Genomic DNA, 22,973 nt, shown 5'->3' with positions numbered 1-22,973 from the left:
ATTTTGTTTTTTTCTTTGAACAAATACATTATAATAATATCAGTAATATATAATATTGAAATAATAAAATTATTAATTTAATTAAAATGCTCAGGATGTTTAAAACAAGAAAATTGATAAAAAAAAAACATTTAATTTAATATCATGAAATATTGTTCAACAAAGTTAGATAAATATAACAAAACAATAATAAAAAACCTAAATAAAAACAATCAAAAATTTAAATATATATATCAATACAGTAGAGTGTCAATTATTCGCATCACAAAATGTTTGTACAAATTTCTGTTTTGTTTCATTTAGTTTTATAATTCGTTATGTTCATTTTATAGTATATACATTATAAAATACAAGATTATTTCATTGTCTATTACGACTCGCTCTAATGTATCATATTATAAATATATTATACACACAAGAAATTAATTTTTAACTTTATTTTTGATGCATATTTGATTATCCATACCATACCCCTCTAGGTCCCAATTAATATGGATGATCAACGCTCTACTGTATATTGAAAACAAAAAAAATTTTAAAACTAGTAAAAATTGTTATTCAAAATGAACACATACATAATGGCGTGATGAATTTGAGATTTTACAAAAGCTGTAGACAATTATTCCAACAATCAATCCACTTAAAATTTAAAGGCACTTTTATTAACTTCCTATAGTGGTAAATAATTGATTATTAAATTATTATTTATTGGCCATTACCCATCCATCCACCCACCAACCCACCATCCCAATAAAAAAACTCAGAGGCTGTCTGGCAATTATCTCTTCACCACGCCACTGCACATACAGATATAATATAGTACTTTACCTATATATAAATATACAGATTTTGTTATTGAAAAAAAATACAAAACACCAATATATTGTCATGATATTGTACTAATAACTAAATACCTATTTCACTCTTTTGAAGTGCTTGATTTTTAAAGAATCCGTCACCAGGCAGAGGGGGCAAAAATGACGAGCTGTACCAGGCTCTGTACGTTACAAACCAAGTCGACATTGCCACTATACCTGCCAATAGTTTTTCAGGCATTGTGTGGAAATACATCATCGTCGTGATAAGCATTAACTCCCAAACAGCCACAAAAATTGTGATTACTAAGAATAAAATTTGTACAAAAGGTGTCATCTGCTTGTAGACAGTTTTCATCTCTTGCAGTTCATCTTCCTTCAGATTGCTAAATGTGGTAGCCACACTTTTGCCTTCTTTGCGTGCGTTCTCTTCATTTCTCAACACGTCTTGAATTTTATCCCAGCCGATGATTGGCCTCGCTTCACTTATCATCACCAACGTACTATATATGAGTATGAATACGTGACCGGATATGTCAAACGATCTCCACTGATGGCCAGCGGACTTGCACGACGATCGGCCCAGTCCTTTGCCTCCAGAACACTTGCCATAATAATCTTCGAGCCGATTGAAAGCGTTCGTCCAAAAGTACCAGAAAAACGTGGCAATGACCAGGCGACTGGCGTGCACGGTAATGCTGGATCGAGTGTTGAGGCAAAATACCTTGCTGGTGGTTATCAGAAACGAAAGCGTCCACAGCAAGGTCCAGAACCAGCCCAACTTGACCAAGTACTGGTTGAGAAACGTGTCGCTGTTGGCGAAGTAGATTTTCGGGAACTTGATAAAGTCGCCGACCACGGAAGCGACCAGCAAGACCAAATACACAAACAGCCGTTTGTGCGTCGATAAAAACAGATATTTTCTGCACGCGAACAGCAACACCGTCAAGAATATGCTGGACACGGTCGTCGGTTCCCTGACCAACAGCGTGCCTTTGGTCTCGGATCTCATGGCCAAACCCGTCGGTATGTAGTTCGATTCGATCGACCCCGACCGAGTGCTCCGCTTGGTGGTCATGTCTGGGGCCGAAACGCTAAGATCGAATCGCGTTAGTTTGCACACGCGAACGACGTGCAAACGAAAGGTATTTTTAATTCCGCAAAGTAATGACACGCAATCCGGTAACCGTATCACATCGTTTCCGCAGTCCGTACGCCCGACGATTGATCGCCGTTAACCGTTTCGGTCTCCGGCAACAGAATACAGCAGAGATTACACTTTGGTACTCACACGGTTACGTCTTACTTTCACCTGTTATTCAACGTTCGGCATTCGTACGTCCATTACCGACGTGAACATTAATTATTTATTCAGTATTCGTGATAACAGTACTATAGTGATTCTCGTCTTGTCACTGTTTTTATCAGAAGCCGAAAGTCCGTTTTTTTTTCTTTGCCGTCAGTTGAAAAATGTAAAACATCCGACACTTCGCTTTTGCAACACCGGTTTCTCGATTAACACCACGATCGACTCCAGAACACAAAAATTGACAGAAAATTCTGTAATTACTAATTAGTGCAATAACTGACACTAATCGTACAAAAAAGGGGGTGGACGCAAGAAAAAATTTCGAGGGGGGTTTTGAAAAAATAAAAATAATTACCGTTAATTTGAAATAATTATTAATTATTTGAAATTAATTATCCATTCATTTGTGTGTGTAGGGTGGGGGGGTAAACCCCCAAAACTCCTCCTTGCGTCCACCACTGGCGTTGCACCGGCGTAAATAGCATTTAAAATTTTAAAATTGATATTATAATATGAACACTGACATGTATATAAGTAACAAGGTCTTAATTATCGCATAGATATGTGTACTGTGTTGTGTCGAATAGCGGACAAAAAGTCCGTTTTAAAAAAGTTGGACAAAACGTCTGAATTCAGTTTTTATAGTCGGACAAAAAGTCCAAAAGTTAATATTTGTTTTAAATATTTAAAAATTTAAAAATGTTTGTACACATATTATATTATTTTATTTTTGTTTAACTAACAAAAATATAACGGAAATCCACTATAGTTAGGTATTTATATTTTACAGTAATGACAAATTTGTATTTTTTTATTATATATACTATTTTATTTTTAGTTTTAGTTTAATTGACTTGTTTATAAATAAAATAAAATTCATTTTTTGTTCAAATGTATTTACTATTTAGTTACAAATAAATTTTGATATTTTTGTTCCTTAGATATCGTGTAATTGTACCTATATTAATATTTTTAAATACATGTATCTATCCGTACCTATTAAAATTAAAATTAATAATAAATTATACGATTCTAAATGAAAATAAGAAAATCGAAAAAAAAAATGTAATAATATAATGTATATAATACATAATGTCTACAAATATTTTTAAATTTTTAAAATTAATATTAATAATATAAATTATTTTGTTCCCGGACTTTTTGATCAATTACCGTAGTCGTAGTGTGTACCTATACAAATTCCAAGTGGTTACCTAACTTATTATTATGTAGATAAGTGTCAAAACAACTATTTTGAAAAAAAAAACTATTCGTTAATGAATACCTCCTAGTCAAGTTGACGTTTTTTCACCGACCTCATCTAAAGCGTTTGTTATTGTGCATTATGGCATGTTGATTAATATTAATAATATTCTAGACAGATTTTTTAACAAAATTCAAAGTAAAATGGACTATACCCTGCTAAGACACTACTCTTAAAGATACATTTCAAAGTCAACAAAAGAATTATGAGGACACCATACCGAATTGTCAAATAATACTTTTTAGTCTTTTTACACATCTATTATCTACTAGACTATAGAAAAGAGTTTTGAAGACCTTGTTCTATTATTTTATTCTAATCGTTTCCATTAGATATTTATTTATTTTGTACATACAATAACTTAAAATATTTATCACTAATACATCTAATTCTTGACTCTTGCGCTTTTTTCTTTTATTCTTCTGTTAATTAGTTTATTAAATATTGTTATATTTAAAATACAAATGATTTTGGAGTAATGCATCTATAAAATTTTTTATCGTTAATATTGCAAAGATTATTTATTATTTTAAATATTTATCAGATTATTTTGACACATAAAACTTTAATTTCAAACAAGCGTGGTTACTAATTAATTAGTAATAATTATTAATTGTATAGGTAATGAATTTTAAGTTTAAATGCGTGAAATGTAGAGTTGATACAATAGTGGATTTGCGCAAAGTCGGTGCACTTTTCTGTTAATTTTTAATATGATACATATTTCATTTGTATAATATTTTTATTTTTAACCACATAGACGGAACGTTTAAAAATTTAAATATTTTCCTTTTTTATGTACCTATAACATTCTGCAAATAGTGATATATATTGTTTCGCACATTTATTGTGTTATGCATTTGGATTATGATGGATTAATATAATTAAAATACATTTTTTGAGTGATTAATCAATTATTTTTTCTTGTATTCAATTTTTTTATATATATATATTTTTTTTTTTTGGCACAATCACAATATATTTGGAGGAAAAATATTTAGTAAGTCTTATTTATATAGATATTTTATAAAAATAAATTTACCATCATATTTACAATATACTTACAACACTTTCGTATTCATGTATAGAATTGCCTAATATAAAAGTTGTAACAATATAATATATTATATACTTATAAATTAGTTACAAAATATATATTATTCATTATATATGTTAAAGTCTCGATCTTCGAGTACTCAGTGTGATAAATTAGAAAACTAAAGTATCTATGTCTAATTTAATATAATATAATAATATTATCGTTGTATGTATAGGTATATATAGTTTTACAAAAATAAAACACAACGAATACAAATCGATGAAAATTAAATAACTAAATATTTAAGGATAAGTAATCAAAATAATAAAATAATAAAGTTCGTCTCGGACAAAAAAAAAATAGTCGTACTGGCTGCCTTTTTAGCCAGTGAGCCTCCTCCGGAGTGCGAAATACGTGAAAATTCTGAACAGCACGAGCATAACCACCAACTTGATAATCTCAAAGTATGGATGCTTCCTATCCACGTTCAGGTAATAAATTATGATGTTTGGATCTTTGAAGTGACAGTAGCCGGTGTCGCAGTGCAGTGGCTCCCTATTTAACCCGAACACGGTGATTACCAGCCCGATGACTCCGCATCGTAAGAAACTTCCTTGCATTACGAACTCCATGATCCACGGTACTTGGTGTGCAAAGTCGAACCCATAAATGGCCAGCCCCAAAAACGGTGCTATCATCATTGGTCCGACCGCGCTGCCGTTCTGTAATATTTAAGTTATAAAAATATATATTATTGTTATTATTATTTTTATATAGTTTTTATAATATCCGATCATATGACACGCTATCTTATGAAAAAAATAAGTTGTTTTAATTAAAATAATGTTTAATTTTTATAGTTTTTCTTGTCTTTAATTGTCTATAAATAAAAAAACTATAGAAAACCATTACCTACTAATTACAGACAATAGATACAGAAGTGAGACGTACATTACGTTATTCGCTTCATAAAACATAATGACTTCTACCCTTTTTGATAATAAGTACAAACAAAACTTTTGAAAATACATTATCTTTTTTACCGTTTTTTATTATTGTCATAATTTTTAAAGTTTTTACCTTTTTCAATGCGTTATAATTATTATTAGTTATACAGTGAAGTTTCCTAAAAGACATTTCTATAGAGTTTAATCCATCTATGTCGCTAATCTACACTTCAAATACTTATATATATATATATAGTTAACAAAATAACAACTATAGTTACTTGTTCAAAATTTGATTCTTAATGAATTCAAATGATGCAACAAAAGAATTTCTAAAAACGTTAATATTTTTTTGGGATAATACGCGTTTACTGAATCACCTCATATGAACTATATATTAATATATAGTTCGATAATCATTATTTTTATTTTTATTTTTTTTTTATGAGGTAGAGGTATAAATTATATAATCTATACCGCCTCTAAGTACAGAGTGTATCAAAAGTCTTCGTCCGATTACAAATTTATATAGCTTGGCAAACGTTAGCCACTAGTAAACGACCCATATACTAATGAAAAGATTAGATAACCAAGTTTATTTTAAGCTATCTTTCGATTAGTATATGGGTAATTTACCTGCGGCTAACGATTGCCGAGCTATATAAATTTGTAATCTGATGAAGACTTTTGAAACACCCTGTATTGACTAATTGTATTACTATTACATCTACATTGAATATGATGTACAATAATAATAGGTACATGACACATGTAATGTATATATTATATATGTGTATAAGTTTAATCCAGCATGTTATATATTATAATTTATGGCAATGTGTTTACTTTTTGTAGAAAGAATTTTCAGTTTATTCATTTTCTATTTACAATTAGATATAATTCTTTTCATAAAAATACAGTACCGTCACGTTGAAAATAGATCCTACAAGTAGTCCCATGCCTTCGGAGACGAAACAAACCAATAGACAAATGATATTGAACATTGAAAACCGCAAAAGTTCGTATGGTAGCCCAGACATGAAATATACCAAAGTTGTATAAATACTGCTAAAAAATATCTGAGCAAAAAAAAATATCTTTGTTATTAGACTTATTTAATATGCATGTCTATGATATCCGTATAAAACTTACGAGACCGTTCAAACTACGTACAAAATGCAAATGAATTATTTTAGAGACTTAAAACTTGAACGACCCCGCAAAAGTATAATACATGAGTTTCATATTATCATAAATTCATAACGTACATTCATACGCAATCTTTTTATGAGCGTTATGAAAATATATATTTTTTTATTAAATTATGTTATACAGTGAATTCCCGTTACAACCAATACCAATACAACGAAAAATCCCGTTATAACGAAAGTCATAAAAGTCACCTGCCGAAAAGCAGGGCTTATAAAGAGCTTATTCGATTTTTCGTTACAACGAAATTTCCGTATAACGAAAAAAAATTCGGCCCCTTGGAGTTCGTTGTAACGGGATTTTACTGTATTATAATATATTTATTTATTATATGCTCACAATTGATGGCACCCTCGACAACTGTAGCGCCAAGAAATACGGCCTTAAACTATACCATCTGTTGAAGTATTCTTGTTTTAGTAGTTTCACTTCGGACGGAACTAGAACATTAATATAACAATAATAATAGAAAAAGCTGAAAATCGTTGAGCAATATGTAGGTAAAATGTACATTATATTTATACATGATATAGTATTAGTGAACGAATACTAAATACTATCCACCCATTAAATTTTTCCAAAATAATGTAGGTACTATAGATATCCTTTTTCTGCAGAAAAATAATATGTAACTTTAAATTATTGTAATATACTCGTAATCAATGAACATTGTAGCTTTAATAAGTTTTGCAGCAGACTACAGAACTAAAAATTCACTATTATGTAGTCCACGTGACTTAAATAAAACATTTTTTTACAGTCGAGACTAATATACTGACATTTTATTTTTGTAGGTATTTTTTTTATACATTTTCAGTTTTTAATAAAGTTACCTATTTTTTTCATAAGAATAGTTAAACACTAGGGGAGAAATTTCAAAGTAGGAACGTATTAATAAGTTTATATATAAATATAATTTATATCGCTCATGTATTATTTGAGTTGGCTCGTTAACATTTTGAGAGGCTTAATCAGGAGAGACTCCATACGCCCACATTGGAACTACTATGTGTAGGTGTATACGATATAATGGCGGAAATTGATGTTACACAACGAAACTACTATTATACACAATATGAGTTAGATAATTAATAATATATAGGTAATAACTAATAAATATATAGTATGATATATATATATATACGTACATGCAAGCACTTGGACCATCGACTGCGTGAACGTGTGGAAGAGAATATTGCCCATACAGAATTTCATGTGATTGAAGAACTGTGCGCCGTCGTTCGCCTTGTCGTAGAACACAATGCCCACCGCCAGGCCACAGATGAGATGATGGTAAAACTGTATGTTTAGACCGATCTGCGATTGTGGAAATAAAACACAAAAACAATAAACAATCATCTCATAAGAATAGTAATATTATGATGCACGTTATTTTGATGTGTAATGATAGTACGTATGTACGCGTTATAATATCACACAGACGAGTGTGTAAGCGCAATGCGACGTCATGATATTTACATTTTAAAGGAAACGTAAATCATTGCAATTAGTATACCAATTGAAAAATAACGTGTCTACCTTGTTCCTGTACAACTGCAAGATCATACGCTTCCAAAGCGTGCAAAACTGTGACCAACCGGAAGTCGGAAACTCCACACACCACGTGTTGCCGGGTTTTACCACGTCATCGTCTTCGTCGTTGTCCACTTCGTCGCCTGCTATGTAATTGATCGGTGGCAAAGGGAGCAATTTAGAAGTGACTACGTTGCCGTTGAGTTCTGGCAAGAGCAGTTCACAAGCTATGCAGAAAGGACAAAGAACAAAAAATAAACACGCATTATAAACACTATGCAAAACTGATTGCTTAAAATTGATCATAATATAACGGGAGAATATGCAATTATTAAAAGTTCTATTAAAACACATTTTCTTATAGAAATATTATTTTTTTCGTTTAATACGAAAGGAGAGGGTAATCTTTTAAAATTATGTGCACACGCTGGACAAGACGACTAATACCGTATTTTGATATAGGTACCTACGACATATTTGGTACACAATAACGTTACTATAAAATCGAAATATCTTTAAGAAAACTAAACGATTTTCTCACAAACTACTATTTTTTCGATTGAAACACGTACTCGACCTATCCTGACTCATCGTACTTATCGTATTAAACCGGGATTTTCTCGTACAGCTCACTGCTGTATATGCGGTTTTGAAAACGCTTTGCCTTTACGGAGGCGCCCGGACACCTAGAGTGAACCTTATGTACTACAGCGGTATAGGTGTAAGTGATCGTACACACTCACCTTTGGTCGGGTCTTCGGTCAAGTAACAGTTGTTGATGTCTCTCGTCTTGCACAGCGACTGTTTACCGTTGGCCGTGGCCGAGGCCAACTTTTCAATGTTGTCCTGTTCCTCGCCGTCGGTCGCCTCGATTATGTAGTCGGCCGGGTTGTACGTCAGCGGACAGTGCAGCCCGACGGTGGACAGGAACGGAACTAGCTGGTCGGTGGAGCCCTGGTACACGCAGTATCCCTGGGACAGCACGTACACGTGGTCGAACAGCTGGAACATGCTGGCGCTCGGCTGGTGGATGGTGCACACGATGGTGCGGCCCTGGTGCGCGAGCCCGCGCAACAGCTGTAGGCAGTACGTGCTGGAAACGTTATCCAGGCCGCTATATGTTTATAAAAAAACAGATCGTGAAAATTACACAATTTCGACAATTTTACGTCGATTGGATATTTTAAAGAGCGGCGTGCGTAGATGTGAGTTAGTGCCGCAGTGTTAGGTTTCGAAAAAAATCGTAAAATTTCCAGCTGCAGCCTATTCACAATATGCCGATCGTGATCAGTCCGGCGTCTAATATAACTGTAGTGTAGAGTCAGGGGCACGTGTGCATATACCTTGTTTAACCCCATAAATGACGCACACGTTGTGACGGCTGCAGCGAGGTATATTATTGCCACTTATAGTCATCACCATATATGTATGCCCATATTTATATTCCATACAATATGTCCCATATGTACGGGACTTAAGTTCGCCTGTACACACGGCATACACGATATACTTACGTATATTGTGTACTTAGTTTTTTTTTTCACCAGTCGTCCGAAAAAAATCGTATTATTTACATTCGTCTACATAGCCAGCAGAAAGATAACACGTAATAACATTTTGCCACGGTCAATCACGGTATTGCGTATTATACCGTTTCAGACGGACCTTCGTAATAATGTTATTACACGCACTGATAACGTTGTTACTATTATATAGGTACTGTTATACTATTGCAAACAGTGTATTGCCAAATATCTTATACTCAATCAAATGTGTAACATCTACTGTGTCCTATAGAAATATTTACGTACCAAACTGAGGAATATATGAATTTTGTGTTTTAAAACTGATAAATTTTATCGCGTCAGAAGTCAAACGAAGAGATTTAGACGAATTCGTAATGACTATTGAATTAATTAAATAGTGGCATTGATATTGTGTCACAATCGTATAAATGTATTGAAACATTTTGAATAAATATCTGTTATAGGTAATAAAAATATTTAATAAATAATAATTATACGTATTAGTACATAGGTTACATTATATCCCATGTATATAGTTAGATGTATCTAGTGTTTACATCGAACCACTAAAAATCATTAGTATATAGTGATACTTTTCTAAGTAAAAGCCCAGTAAGATTTTTTTGATAGTTTTTGTGTAGAATGGCATTCTAAATAGGTGTAAAAGACAAGTAATAAATAAATACTAAGAACCTAAAAAACTGTTTGTAGGTAAACATAGTGTAAAAATTGTATTTTCTCTAAGTAAATATTAATTATGCCATCGCCATATTAGACATATATTTAAACTACAGATGTATATTTTTTTAAACTAAATACTTCTGGTTATTTTCTTTTTTAATATAACGTGTTATTACCACGACTAATGCAATGATAATATTTTTAGTAATTTTTTTAGTACAAATTTTAGTGTCCTCAAATTATAGAAAAAGAAATAATATATGATATTAACTCAATTCTCATCAAATATAATACATATAGGTACATGTACTATATATTGGATAAGTAATATGGTACCTAATAGAGAAATTAATTTTGGTTAATGTTTTTTTGTTGAACAGTGATGAAATATCCATTATATATTTATATTATATAGATTCATCACTAATAATATATCGTAATTTATATCGTAAGTTACGTTCAAGCACTGGGTACCTCTTTATTTTATAGGTAACACTAATGTACATTGATAAGGTCACATTCGCGTAAATATATATTGAATTCGTATTTTCTCACGAAACGATGACAAGTAATATCATAAAATTGGTCAATTAAAAAAAAATAGCTACTACAATAATTTGAAGACCTTAGTTTTACATGTATATTATATTTCTTACAGCCTCTACAGTTAATAAAATAAAATAAAAAACGGCGACAACTAATAATTTTAAAAATAAAAACCATTATAGCCACATCACATATTATGAAATATTTTTTAATTGCAAATTATTAATACGTACCTAGTAGGTTCATCTAGAAATATTATGGGCGGGTTGTTGATGAGTTCTAGAGCAATAGATAACCTCTTTTTCTGGCCTCCCGACAAGAATTCTGTCCTTGTGTTTTTGCTCTCGGACAGTCCCAAGACATTTTGAATTTCTGTCACCTATTTAATACTCTCGTTATATTGTGTATATAAATATAATACATTATATATAAATTAATATATTATATAACATGCACATCATAGAAACGACAATATAATATCCAGTAAAAATATAATTACCTATTATACTACACAAATTTAATAAATTTAGTTTAATACTATAAGTCTATAGTTTTCAAGGCACCACTAGTCACTGGATTTAAGGCCAACAATTTTCAACATCCTCGAAAAAAAAAAAAAATATCAAATAATTTATATAAATTAATAAGAAATAAGAAAGTACGGCAAAGACGACAAATTGTTTTGTTTACATGGAAAAGAGAAATGTGTATGTTTCAAATTAATAGCTCACTACAAAGTTAATACCTATATCGAAATAACAATATTGATAGTTCAGTTAAAATAATAAATGTTGTTCTTAATAGTTAATATAAAAATATTTTAAAAATGAGTATGTTTCAAGATAATTTTTTGTATCGAAAAATATTTACTGTACATAATATTTTTTAAAAATGTGAAAATTGATCTTAAACAAATATTAAAAAAATGTTTAATGTTAATTATTTGTCACGTGACAATATATAAGCTGATGAGGTATTGGATCTGTGTGATCTATATAATATGTAATTACCCCACAAAAAAAAAAAACTAGTAACTAGTATCACCTACGTAGATCATTGTTCATTTCTATTGTTTATTTAATTATTGTGTGCTCACGATCATTTGTTTTTCTTTGGTCAGTGTACCATTGGATAGTTTAAGTTCCGCAGCGAACATCATCACTTCGTTTAAAGTTAACATAGGTTGAATCTTGTCCTCCTGCATTATGTAACATGATAACTTGCGAAACAACTTCTCGTCCCTGACTTGATTATTTAACTTCAAAGTCCCGCTTACGCCTTTATAGCTGAAACGTTACCGCTAATTAGAAAACATAAAAGATATTTTTCGGTAATCATTATCTAACTTATTCAATAAATAAAAACTGATATCCGAAATAAAAATTTGAATATGTATTTTTGTTAAGAAATAATTCTACTTAGTAAAAAGCTATTGAAAATAATAAAAAAAAAAAAAACCACAGTATAATTTGAACTTATTATTTTATAATACCTTTAGAATCTATAGGTATACATATTCAGTCATTCGAACAGTATAAATTATAGGCCCTTACTATATAACCTAGTAAAAAATTGTTCATGTTACATAAACACGATTGAACCAGTAATTGTCCACTGCAAACATAATAGATATTTGTGATATAGTATAACTGTTATAAAATTAAGACGATCTACATAATATGCGCATTTTATTAAGTCGTCGATATTATAGTCTTTGATTATTGGTATTATAGATGATTGATTTACAATGTCAATAAAAAAAAAAAAATTTACTATGAATCCATTGTTAGTAATAATATTGAAAATGTTTTATCCGCGTTAGAAATTGTTTCAAATTTTTATTTTTCAAAATGATAGCTAGAACACGAAGTGAAAATTATTTTACGTTAATTATAAATTATAATTAATAAGATATTTTAAAATTGTAGACTGTTAATTAATAATATAACGTGGAGGAATCACAATTTCCAAAAGTTTTCAATCATTATCGTATGCATATTTTCTTGTTATTTAATTAAAATCAAGAAGAAAAAAATGTTTAAGATTGTTGATGTATCTATATAAATAAAATAACGAATACACGTCTTAATTAATTATATATATGTATTTATAATTTAAAATATAGTTCAACTGTATAAACATAGATTATGGCCGGAGTTAACTATTATAGTTATAAATAACTAACACGTTTACCACTCTTGTTTGAACTTATACTATTATAATAGTTGGCATAAAATTAAAAATCGTTGGTCTTAAATATTTAATGCATTTTGGACGTCTAAAAAGTAAAAGTGTTTTTATGTGAAATACTTTTACATCAAAGGACAAAGATTCTACTTTCAAATTTATAATTAATTATTTTGGAATTTCGCAACTTTTAAATTTAGATTTATTAAAAATATTGTTTTATAGAAGATTTATTGGAAACCTAGAGAGTTTTTTAAAAGTTTAATGAATATAGTATCTCCAGTGCCCCAGATAATGTAATTAATATGAGTTAAAGTTATTTTTGATCTAGACAAGTACGAATAGTCTTATTTTGATACATCTCATATGTTATTAATGGATATTAACAACAAATAGCGTAAATGTATTCGAAGATTATTAAACATTAAACTTATTAGTATTTTCCTATATTATATTATATATTAAGCAGAAGCTAAAATAAACATCCTAACCTAATCTAAAAGAATAAAATTCGATAATAATGACAACAATGCTTACTTGTAACCGGATAATGAATTAAGCAAACTGCTCTTTCCTGCACCCGACGGTCCCATAATGCATGAAAGTTCGCCAGCTGCAAATCGGCCATTTACAGACTTCAATATCGTTCTTGTCGGAGCTATAAGAAAAATAGTACCAGAATTACTATACTATATCGTTCATTAAATTATTTTAAAATTTATTATCATACAGGGATGCAATTTTCATCAATTTTTAAAAACAAGGACAATTCGGCAAGGCCTACTATAAAAATATCACATTAGGTTCCTAAAATTTGATTGATAAAAGATAAAAAACGACCAGCAGTTGTATATGTGCAAAACGGTCATGTTCTTTCGGTGAACGGAGTATAATAAACCTATAATATTATATTAATAATATTAAAAAATATATATATTTAAATGAATAGATAATTTAATTATAAATAACTAATGAATAACAATATTTCATACAAGAAAATTATAGTTTAGGTATGAAGATTTATATTTTTTACTAAGCCACTAATATAATTTAAATTACAAAATATACCTTAATCTATAGTCATATTGGGTCCGAATTCTTGTATTATAATTTTTAAATTCTATATTACATTATAATATTTAATAATATATAATAATGTTTATTACACTATACCTCTAGGTTATTATACCAATTGGTACTTTGACATTGTTATAATAATTCATAGTAAGTTGTTTTCTTAAATTATATATATACAAATTATACTATGACATAATAATATTCAATGTTACAAATATTGTTGATTGACCAGATTGAGTTATTCATTAAATTGTACATGCAATAATATATTTCAAATACATTTAAAAAGAGCATATATTTTGTAAAAAATAAACTATCAATTAAATATTATACTATTTCATAAGAATTATCGTAAACATTTTTAGTTTTTTATTTTTAAAATAAGTAATAATATTTGGGAGTATACCTAGCCTATTCAATTTCAATCTAAATGGTATCCAATACATTAATTATAGTATCACACTACCATACATACTCTAATATTTATTAGGTATACTTAATTAGTGCGTAAGACATAAATAAGTTGGTAGAATATATTATACAATTTGAAGTATTGTCTATACGTAAATATAATACTTGAAATTATGAACTTGCTTATGTGAAACTGATCTGACGTAAAAAGTGAAAGTAAACGATTTCCGATTGAAATAAACGGAATTCCCCCTCCCGGAAACACAATAATAACTGCAGCGTCGAGTATAAAAAATCTTTGCGAACTTCGGATATAAAATTTATTGAAATTAATATTCATTCATTTTTAAAACGGGTTTATAACATACATCATCACAACATTATGATATTAAAAAATATATTTGTTGCGTCTCCTTTGATAATTAATTGCATGATAAAATCGTTCTCTGCAATATAAAGCAATAATACACCAAAAAACATGATATAAAATAAAAAGTATATTAATATAATAATTAATATTGAATACTACATATATATTATATTATATATTTATAAATGTAGGATTATAGTATATACTATACTACAGTAGTAAATAATTACATATATATATGCAGTGATATTGGTATATTTAGTTCTTCCATAAAGTGTCTATTTCTATAATTTACTCGTATTATATTATAGTATAATTATTAAAATGATTATAATATGGATGATGGTCCTTAAAAATGGTTTTAAGAAAATATAAAATAGATGTAAAATTGAATCTAATATTTATCATTCTTAAACCATAATTTTACAAATTATTAATAATATTAGATGATTAATATTGTTATGTCATTGAAATTTTCAAACCTTCATTGCCCTTATATATATCTTCCAAACCCCATTATCATGGACTTATTATTTATTCATAGTACAGAAAGTTAAATAACTTAAAAACAACTTGTTCATTTTATGGTTTTGAAACGTTCAAATACTCTTAATATCTTCAAATAAATTATGTGCAAAATAAGTTACAGTAGAAAGAAAGGTTTTTATTCAAAAAACAAAAATTTATATCTTTAAAATACATTACTTAAGTAGTACAAAAAATCTCAAATACTTGAATATAGTTTTTATATATTTTGAAAATACCAAAAATCAGATATTGAATTAATTTATAACCAGATAAAAAATAGATATGAGCAGGCTTGAGTGAATTGCTTTGTTTATAGTTTTGTAGACTATAGTATATACTATATACTATTCGTAGTTCGTAAACCTATTGTTTTTGTCCTCCAGTATTGCTTTTATATGTTTTTCACGTAAAAAATTATCTTAAACTAAATGTAAAAAATGTACAAATGGTTATAAGCAAATTATAACATTGACTTAGAGTTACTTCTAAATTTATCATATTTCATAAACTCTATTCATAATTTTATTTAGCGTCCTAATATTAGTAGACATTTTAACAAATCTTCCAAGGGGAAATAAGAGGAAAATCTAATACTATGATATGAAAAAATATGTAATAAAATATTTTTTAACCTTTTTGCCCAAATTTGCTTAGCGTATTTATGTCTATATTCTTGTTATATTTTTTTTAGTTAACATATTTAAATGAGTTAGACAAGGCTCAAGATATAGCTTGGAGTTGCCCTTGCCCATATCTCTTCCTTCAAAATCATTACTGCATTGTATTGAATCAATACTATTGATATTTTTAACTTATATAACTTATAATAAAGTTAGATCCTGCTTACTTAGGTACTGTACGTCGAAATATAAGACGTACAGATAAATCCAAAATCCAAAAATCTACAATATTTTAATTTAACTGATCAGTTTCTAATTAACATTTACAAGTTATTTTAGAATAGTAGCACTAACTAAAATTACGATGATAAAATAAGAATTGAAATTTAAAAACTGCATTAATTAAATGTATTTTAGTTTGTATACCAAACTAAATTACGAATCGTATACGTAGTATTATTAGTATTAATAAGTTGTTTATAGTATTTTAAACGTATATGTTTAGCTTCGATATTTTGTGCATAATATACAGACGCCCAATAAGTGAAATTCAAAAGTAACAAATAACAAATATTACTCAATACAAAATCAAAACAGTCAAATATATGCCAAACTAATGCAAAGATTATACATATTTTACTTCATAGTGAGTTCACTATATTCAGAATATTTCCAAATTGTTTATACATTGCGTGTGTATAAAATATTTGTTTATATATATATATACATATATACATATATACATTCTTAAATATTATTATCATAGTTAAGATTGCCATTCTATAACAAACCAAACTACTTTCGTCATTAATTGAAAAAAATTAGTGTACTTATTTTTACGGTCTTTGTACAAGCAGTCCGCAATAATTGTCGCGGGGCGCTGTTCTAATAAATGTTTTAAGTTTTCGGATTGTTTGCCGTGTTAACGAATATCGTAATGAATAATGATGCATTGTTTTATGAAGAAAATTAATATTAATCTGTATCTTAATACATTATGATGATAATTTTTAAATATTTACATCATTGTTTTTAATTAAAATAAAATATAAATTAACCATTAACCAAACCAAAATGTATTCCAAATTATAATATTACGATACAATTGCAACATTTTCGCTTGGTTATTTTAATTGTATCAAGTATTCTGATAATACAAATTTAAAAATTATGTTCATGCAATTTATAGTTAACTTTATTATTATTTTAACAACTTTTAAATAGAATTATATTTTTATGTGTAAAAATGACACACAGTCATAAAAATGTGTTTTTATTATATTATAATATTTATGAAATGGATAGTAATCGATAATCTGTTACTCTATTATCATATCCTTCATATTTTTATTTATAATTTATTTAACTTGTGATTATATATTCATATTAACATTCATTGTTTACAAATAATAAGTAAATGTCTTAATTGACTATAATATATATAATGTATGAATGTATGAGTATGATGCTAGTAATATATATATATATATATATTTATTACATTGAACTTGAATTACTGAAACTTTCAAATAAATCAATAATTTATTTTATGATATATTAATTACAAAAAAACTAAATTATATCATCATATTATAGAGCTTAAATATAGTGTATTAGTACATCATAATATATTCATATGTTAGTTAAATATTATTAATATTATATAACTAACTATAAACTATAAACTGCTGACGTGCAAAAAAACGTATATTAATAATCTTGTGAAAATTAATTCATAAATTATTTATTCTGTACATTTAACAAATTCGGTGGTAATATAATTATTAACATATTCATACTATATAGACATAAAAAATATTATATTTATTAATTTATTATGACAATATATATATATTATGACCACATGTGCGATGTGCCTGTTTGGAAACATTTCATATTTTTATCGCAGTCGTACAACATACGGAATCACGGCAAAAGGGTCAATATTATTATATATTTTTGAAGAAACCTATTATGTGCTATGTACTAAATAGATACTATTGTGATATAATACAGAATAATACTAAATATATTTTAGAAAACTATTAATTTAATTTTGTTGTACTAAACTCGTACTTGAAAACCGTTGATGCGCTGATAATCCATGAATGACGAATGTCTAAACGCAACTATATAGTATACACAGTGATGTAGTGTTTATAATTATTTACGTCATGATTTATATTGGCCGACATTTTCAGTCAAAACACGTAATCAAATAGTTTCGTCCATTCAACGAAAATGTTTTAAAGTAACGATGGCAATTATATGATTCCGGAATATTATACGTATTGCCTATAATATATCATCATTCATCGTTTATTGTTACAGGTACCTATATAAAAGTAAAGGAACGCGAAATTATTGTACGGGCCGCAACAGGTTAAACTAGTTTAAAGAAAATAAAAGATAATGAGCCTTACGTTGAACTTAAGTCATATGACTATCACAAGGATAAAAGAAGAAACTCTCACTTTCATGTCTGACAGTATATGCACTATGCAGCCGCCTACCTTGTAATTTGATTACGACGCCGTAATATGGTCTATAACCTATACCTACCTCGAGTATTCGTCGTGCTCACGACGCGATGTAAACAATAAGATATATACTCGGCTTTCTTATTACGATACGGGGTAAACAAACGACGTTTTATTGCAAATATCAATAGGTACCCACACATACATAATACTTATGATTATGAAGCTCTTACAAGTTTATCGCAGTCTATTTTAAAAACCCGTTAGATCACAATGTAAGAGTGGAAAAGCGTTGTGTGTACTAGTAACTAGGTAATATCAACGGGGATTATTCAATACCAACTGATAAGATCTCCGGTGAATTATAGCGACTATTGTTTTAAATATTTGAACAAAAATTATTCGTGAAAACTCTTAGTAAACATATAATATAATTTACTGTTGTAAATAATTTCAAAAAATCCATTGCAACGTCAGTACATTTTTCAGCCACAAAAAGTATGATAAACGTAATATTTTACAATAGGTAGCTAACTAACGTTGGAACAATTTGTTATTGTTTTAAAAAAATTCATATATAATTTTTTTTTAATCTACTTTGGTCTATTCTTAGATTCTTTAAAATTCATTGCACAATAGCTATGATAAATATTAATAAAGTATTTAAAACATTAATAAAAGGGTGTAGCCGGTATAGGCATTCGATGCCTATTTAAGTAGCTATAAATAATTAAAAAAAAAATTAAGTCTCCCATAAATTGTACTGCATCTCTGGCCATGCTAGTAGCTAATACTACCTGTACTGTTTTCACTTTTCAACTGCTGCAGACGTATGATATATATATATATATATGTATGTATATAATATCACCTATAATATTGTTAACGTGTCGATTCCGGAACAATAATCGGAATATTTGGACGATAATTGAAAATGTTTAGTTTGTTAGCAAATATCGCTTATGTATTAAAGAAATATATTATGTTATTAATCATTTTATTATAAAATCTATTATACTAATCGCACTTATTATTCTATCATATTAAATAATTAAGCGATCATCGTGGCCACTGTATACATGTCAACACTCTTCAATTAAATCCATCGTCTACCGTGTAAACATTAAACGTGATTACGTGATTTATATCAGAATATTAGACGCATAATATTGTATTATTGTACTCTGATAATATCTTTTCGTGTATAAGTTCGCCATGAAAACGACGTGCGCGTAACTGGCCGACGACGAAGAGTCGAGCCCACGCAATGCATACGGTCGTCATTTTTACATTCTCGTTATTATACTTTTTAAAATTTAAAAGGAAAAAAACATTTAGTTTTTACTTATGAATAAGTACGTAGAAAATACGCTTTTACGTGTAGACCTTGTAAAACGTGTAGACAGATACAACTGTGTAATATGAATATAACTTTACGAGTGATGAGTGTTACAGGATGTCCCCTAAGGCCTAGGCAATTATTGCGACGGCGAGAGTTGAGAATTTATTACAATAGTCTCAGTGCTCCGCACGTACTTTATTTACGAAAGTCAGTATACGTTTTGCGATCAGAAAATCTACGTAAATGTATAAAATTGTGTAATGTTAATGTTTTAAATAGCGCTAGAATGGTGGTAAATACATACGAAATATATATTCGCATTCTGCATAGACCATCATAGCTCGGAATTTAAATTAATTTAATGAAACGTATAAGAATAAAAACAGTAAAATTAAAAATAAAATTAATATTGAAGGTTAAACGATAGGTACTACATAATATTATTTAACATTTTTAATGTTTTATTCACTCAAACTCATTGTTTATTCTTATTCTAATTTAGTATTCAACGTAATCATTAATACAATTAAATACAATTAAAATATTTTAAAACCTAAAATGAATATGAAATCCAAAACAAGTATATGGTTTTACAGTATTATATACCAATAAATAACGTAAAAACTTTTTTCACGATTTAACAAGATATCAATGAAAAAAGAACGTTTTAATAAATTTTCTTGTAGACTAATATAATAAATAAAATTGTTCAGTGAAAGTATACAAAACTATGTTTTTATGATAAATTGGATATTAATTTAGTTTTAATAACGTGTCTGTTTGCATATACACATATAATGACTTGTGTATACGTAGTAAGTACTTAGTACTTACTATAGGTTGATTTCCAGCTGTCGACAGTTGAATCAAATTTTCGTTTACGAATGTAAAAAATAATTAATACCTAAAACTATGTGAAATAATAATTTTTCAAATAATTTACAAAAATTAATATTTATATCGTATAATGATTTATTCGCACTCGCCGAGTCACGCGATATCGAGTGCTGTATATATTATATACCGCACACGTTTATGTACAATATAATATTATGTATAAATTAGCAACAATATTACGTCGATATAGCGTGATGGCGTAAATGATTCTACCTATAATGTTAGGTATATAGGTAATTTAGGTAATTATATTATATAGTGGTTTATAAATGCAAGAATGTGGATGAGAGAATTTGCACGACTTGTGTTCGTATTCGGGTACATTTAGTCGCACCAGTTATAATATTTTGTTTTTCATACATTATAAGAATTGGTACCGTGCCAACTTTTGGTTGTGATTTTTCATCATTCTTTCCGCGCATCAAGAACGTATTTAAATAGTTTAAAATTTAAGATTGTTATTACAATCAACAACTATTTACACCTACACTATTGCTTTTGTCATAATGTAACTACATGTTATATGTACACCCATGGCGTTTTTAGGCCATTAAATTAAGGGGGCTTGAGTCTTGAAAATCGTATAAAAAAAATCAAATAAGTAATTTTATATACCTATACACATTTACTCGACATAACTGAGTGTGGAAAATTTTGAAGGGAAGGAGCTGAAACGATGTAAATAATTTATATTACGAGTAATTCCCAGTATTCTGTCTGTACGTTATGTATTGCACCAATGATTGGCACCCATAACTAAATCGCCCAAAAATACTGCATAACTCGTGATAGTCAATGAGGCGAATCACTTTTTTCCAAATATTATTGTATTGTTTACATAATATTATAATAATAATAAAAATAACTATTGAAGTAATACAATGTACATGAAACCCTCAAACTCTCATATTGTTTAGAATTATATTACCTATAGCCTAACATTGATTAAACCTATTTACATTTTTTGAATTAAAAAGAATACACGTTTCATTGTCGAGTTGATTTACGCGGAACAAAGCACGTCTTGTGGTAGGTTATTTTATGCAACATTATATTATACATATATAGTGCCTATCCTATCTACAACCGACTGACTATATTATATAAAATAAAAACATTTATTAATTATTAGCAACTGGCAACGATATATTATGTGAACAGGAATAATTCAATGAACATTCCGATTTAAAATATCAGATAACAACAGGCATTCTTTGAGCAACAAGTTATTATCAGTTTCATAAACGAATATGACGAAACGGAATAAACTAAGCCGTTGTTGATTAATTTTAATTTGATAACCAAAAATTTAACGAACAATCCTACTAGATTTTATTTAAGGGTTTTACATTGCATCTATATGTACTAAACATTTTAACATATTGCAAAATCATAATTTATACATTATATTGGTTATAAATTATAATTTTATAACTTATAATAAGTGCTTATAGTTTACGCAACACTTAGTTCCGAATATTCTCATATTATATGAATAATATTATACGAGTATATAATTAATACTTTTTATTTGTATATATTATAAATTTTTATCGTTTTATTATTTTAATAGTTAATAATTAATTTTTATGCATCAATAAATAAAAATTACAGAGCTACATAGACAACTTATCTCGATGTTATTTTTAAACGTATATTATTGTATGTTTCATAGGTTAAATATTTACCATATTTTTGTGAATGTTAAATGTTATTTAGACGAACTGGACATACAGACATGTTTTGGTTTTTTTATTTGTACCTACACTGTATATGATAATTAAAAAAAATACACCGATTGGCCTCTTTTTGGCTAGTTTAGACTTAACAGTCTACGTGCGAATAGAAAAAAATCAAACAAAAATATCGTTCTAACCTTTGGTATTCCAAAACGGTGGCTTCACCTCGTACGTCAAGTCTTCGAATTGGATATCCATGGTGCGTCAGAGAAGACCCTCGGTCCTCGTAAGCGTGCAGGCTGCGTGCGAGTTTCTCCTTATATTTTCGTATCGCACTATCCGAACAATTTTTTTTTTAAAATCGCACCGACGTGTTCAAAGAAATCCGTAGGTGACGCGATTGCAGTCGAGGAAATATCGAATAAATATTGATATAATATAATAAATCGAAAACGGAATGTGCTAACCACTCGCGACACCCATGGCGGAAAATAATATCATGTATGATTATAG

The 22,973-nt window shown here is 28.6% G+C and overlaps 2 protein-coding genes across 2 annotated transcripts; both read right to left on the bottom strand.

The window, feature by feature from the left end:
* Window positions 1-184: 184 nt before the first annotated feature.
* Window positions 185-2,195, bottom strand: LOC113560412 (FIT family protein CG10671). The gene has a single exon (XM_026966271.1). It carries the CDS (start codon window positions 1,891-1,893, stop codon window positions 907-909), a length of 987 nt encoding a protein of 328 aa, XP_026822072.1. The 5' UTR covers window positions 1,894-2,195; the 3' UTR covers window positions 185-906.
* Window positions 2,196-4,485: 2,290 nt separating this feature from the next.
* Window positions 4,486-22,745, bottom strand: LOC113548627 (ATP-binding cassette sub-family G member 1). Its single transcript, XM_026949598.1, has 10 exons — window positions 22,658-22,745; window positions 13,594-13,714; window positions 11,966-12,155; window positions 11,103-11,248; window positions 8,860-9,230; window positions 8,123-8,343; window positions 7,732-7,900; window positions 6,923-7,023; window positions 6,298-6,453; window positions 4,486-5,149 (listed from the first exon to the last, which is right to left on the bottom strand). The coding sequence occupies exons 1-10, from the start codon at window positions 22,716-22,718 to the stop codon at window positions 4,808-4,810; spliced, it is 1,878 nt and encodes a 625-aa protein (XP_026805399.1). The 5' UTR covers window positions 22,719-22,745; the 3' UTR covers window positions 4,486-4,807.
* Window positions 22,746-22,973: the final 228 nt, after the last annotated feature.

The sequence above is a fragment of the Rhopalosiphum maidis genome, chromosome 4 (genome assembly GCF_003676215.2).
Source record: "Rhopalosiphum maidis isolate BTI-1 chromosome 4, ASM367621v3, whole genome shotgun sequence".
In the NCBI taxonomy this organism is placed as follows: Eukaryota; Metazoa; Arthropoda; class Insecta; order Hemiptera; family Aphididae; genus Rhopalosiphum; species Rhopalosiphum maidis.
This window is presented reverse-complemented; position numbering and strand designations above follow the sequence as displayed.

Excerpts from the sequence above, each read along its gene's own strand:
- LOC113560412 (XM_026966271.1), bottom strand. The coding sequence starts at position 1,893 with ATGACCACCAAGCGGAGCACTCGGTCGGGGTCGATCGAATCGAACTAC.
- LOC113548627 (XM_026949598.1), bottom strand. The coding sequence starts at position 22,718 with ATGGATATCCAATTCGAAGACTTGACGTACGAGGTGAAGCCACCGTTT. Across the intron at positions 11,249-11,965 it reads CCAAAGAAAAACAAATGATC|GTGACAGAAATTCAAAATGT; the intron begins GTGAGCACACAA and ends AGTATTAAATAG. Across the intron at positions 7,901-8,122 it reads TGCAGTTGTACAGGAACAAG|ATCGGTCTAAACATACAGTT; the intron begins GTAGACACGTTA and ends CCACAATCGCAG.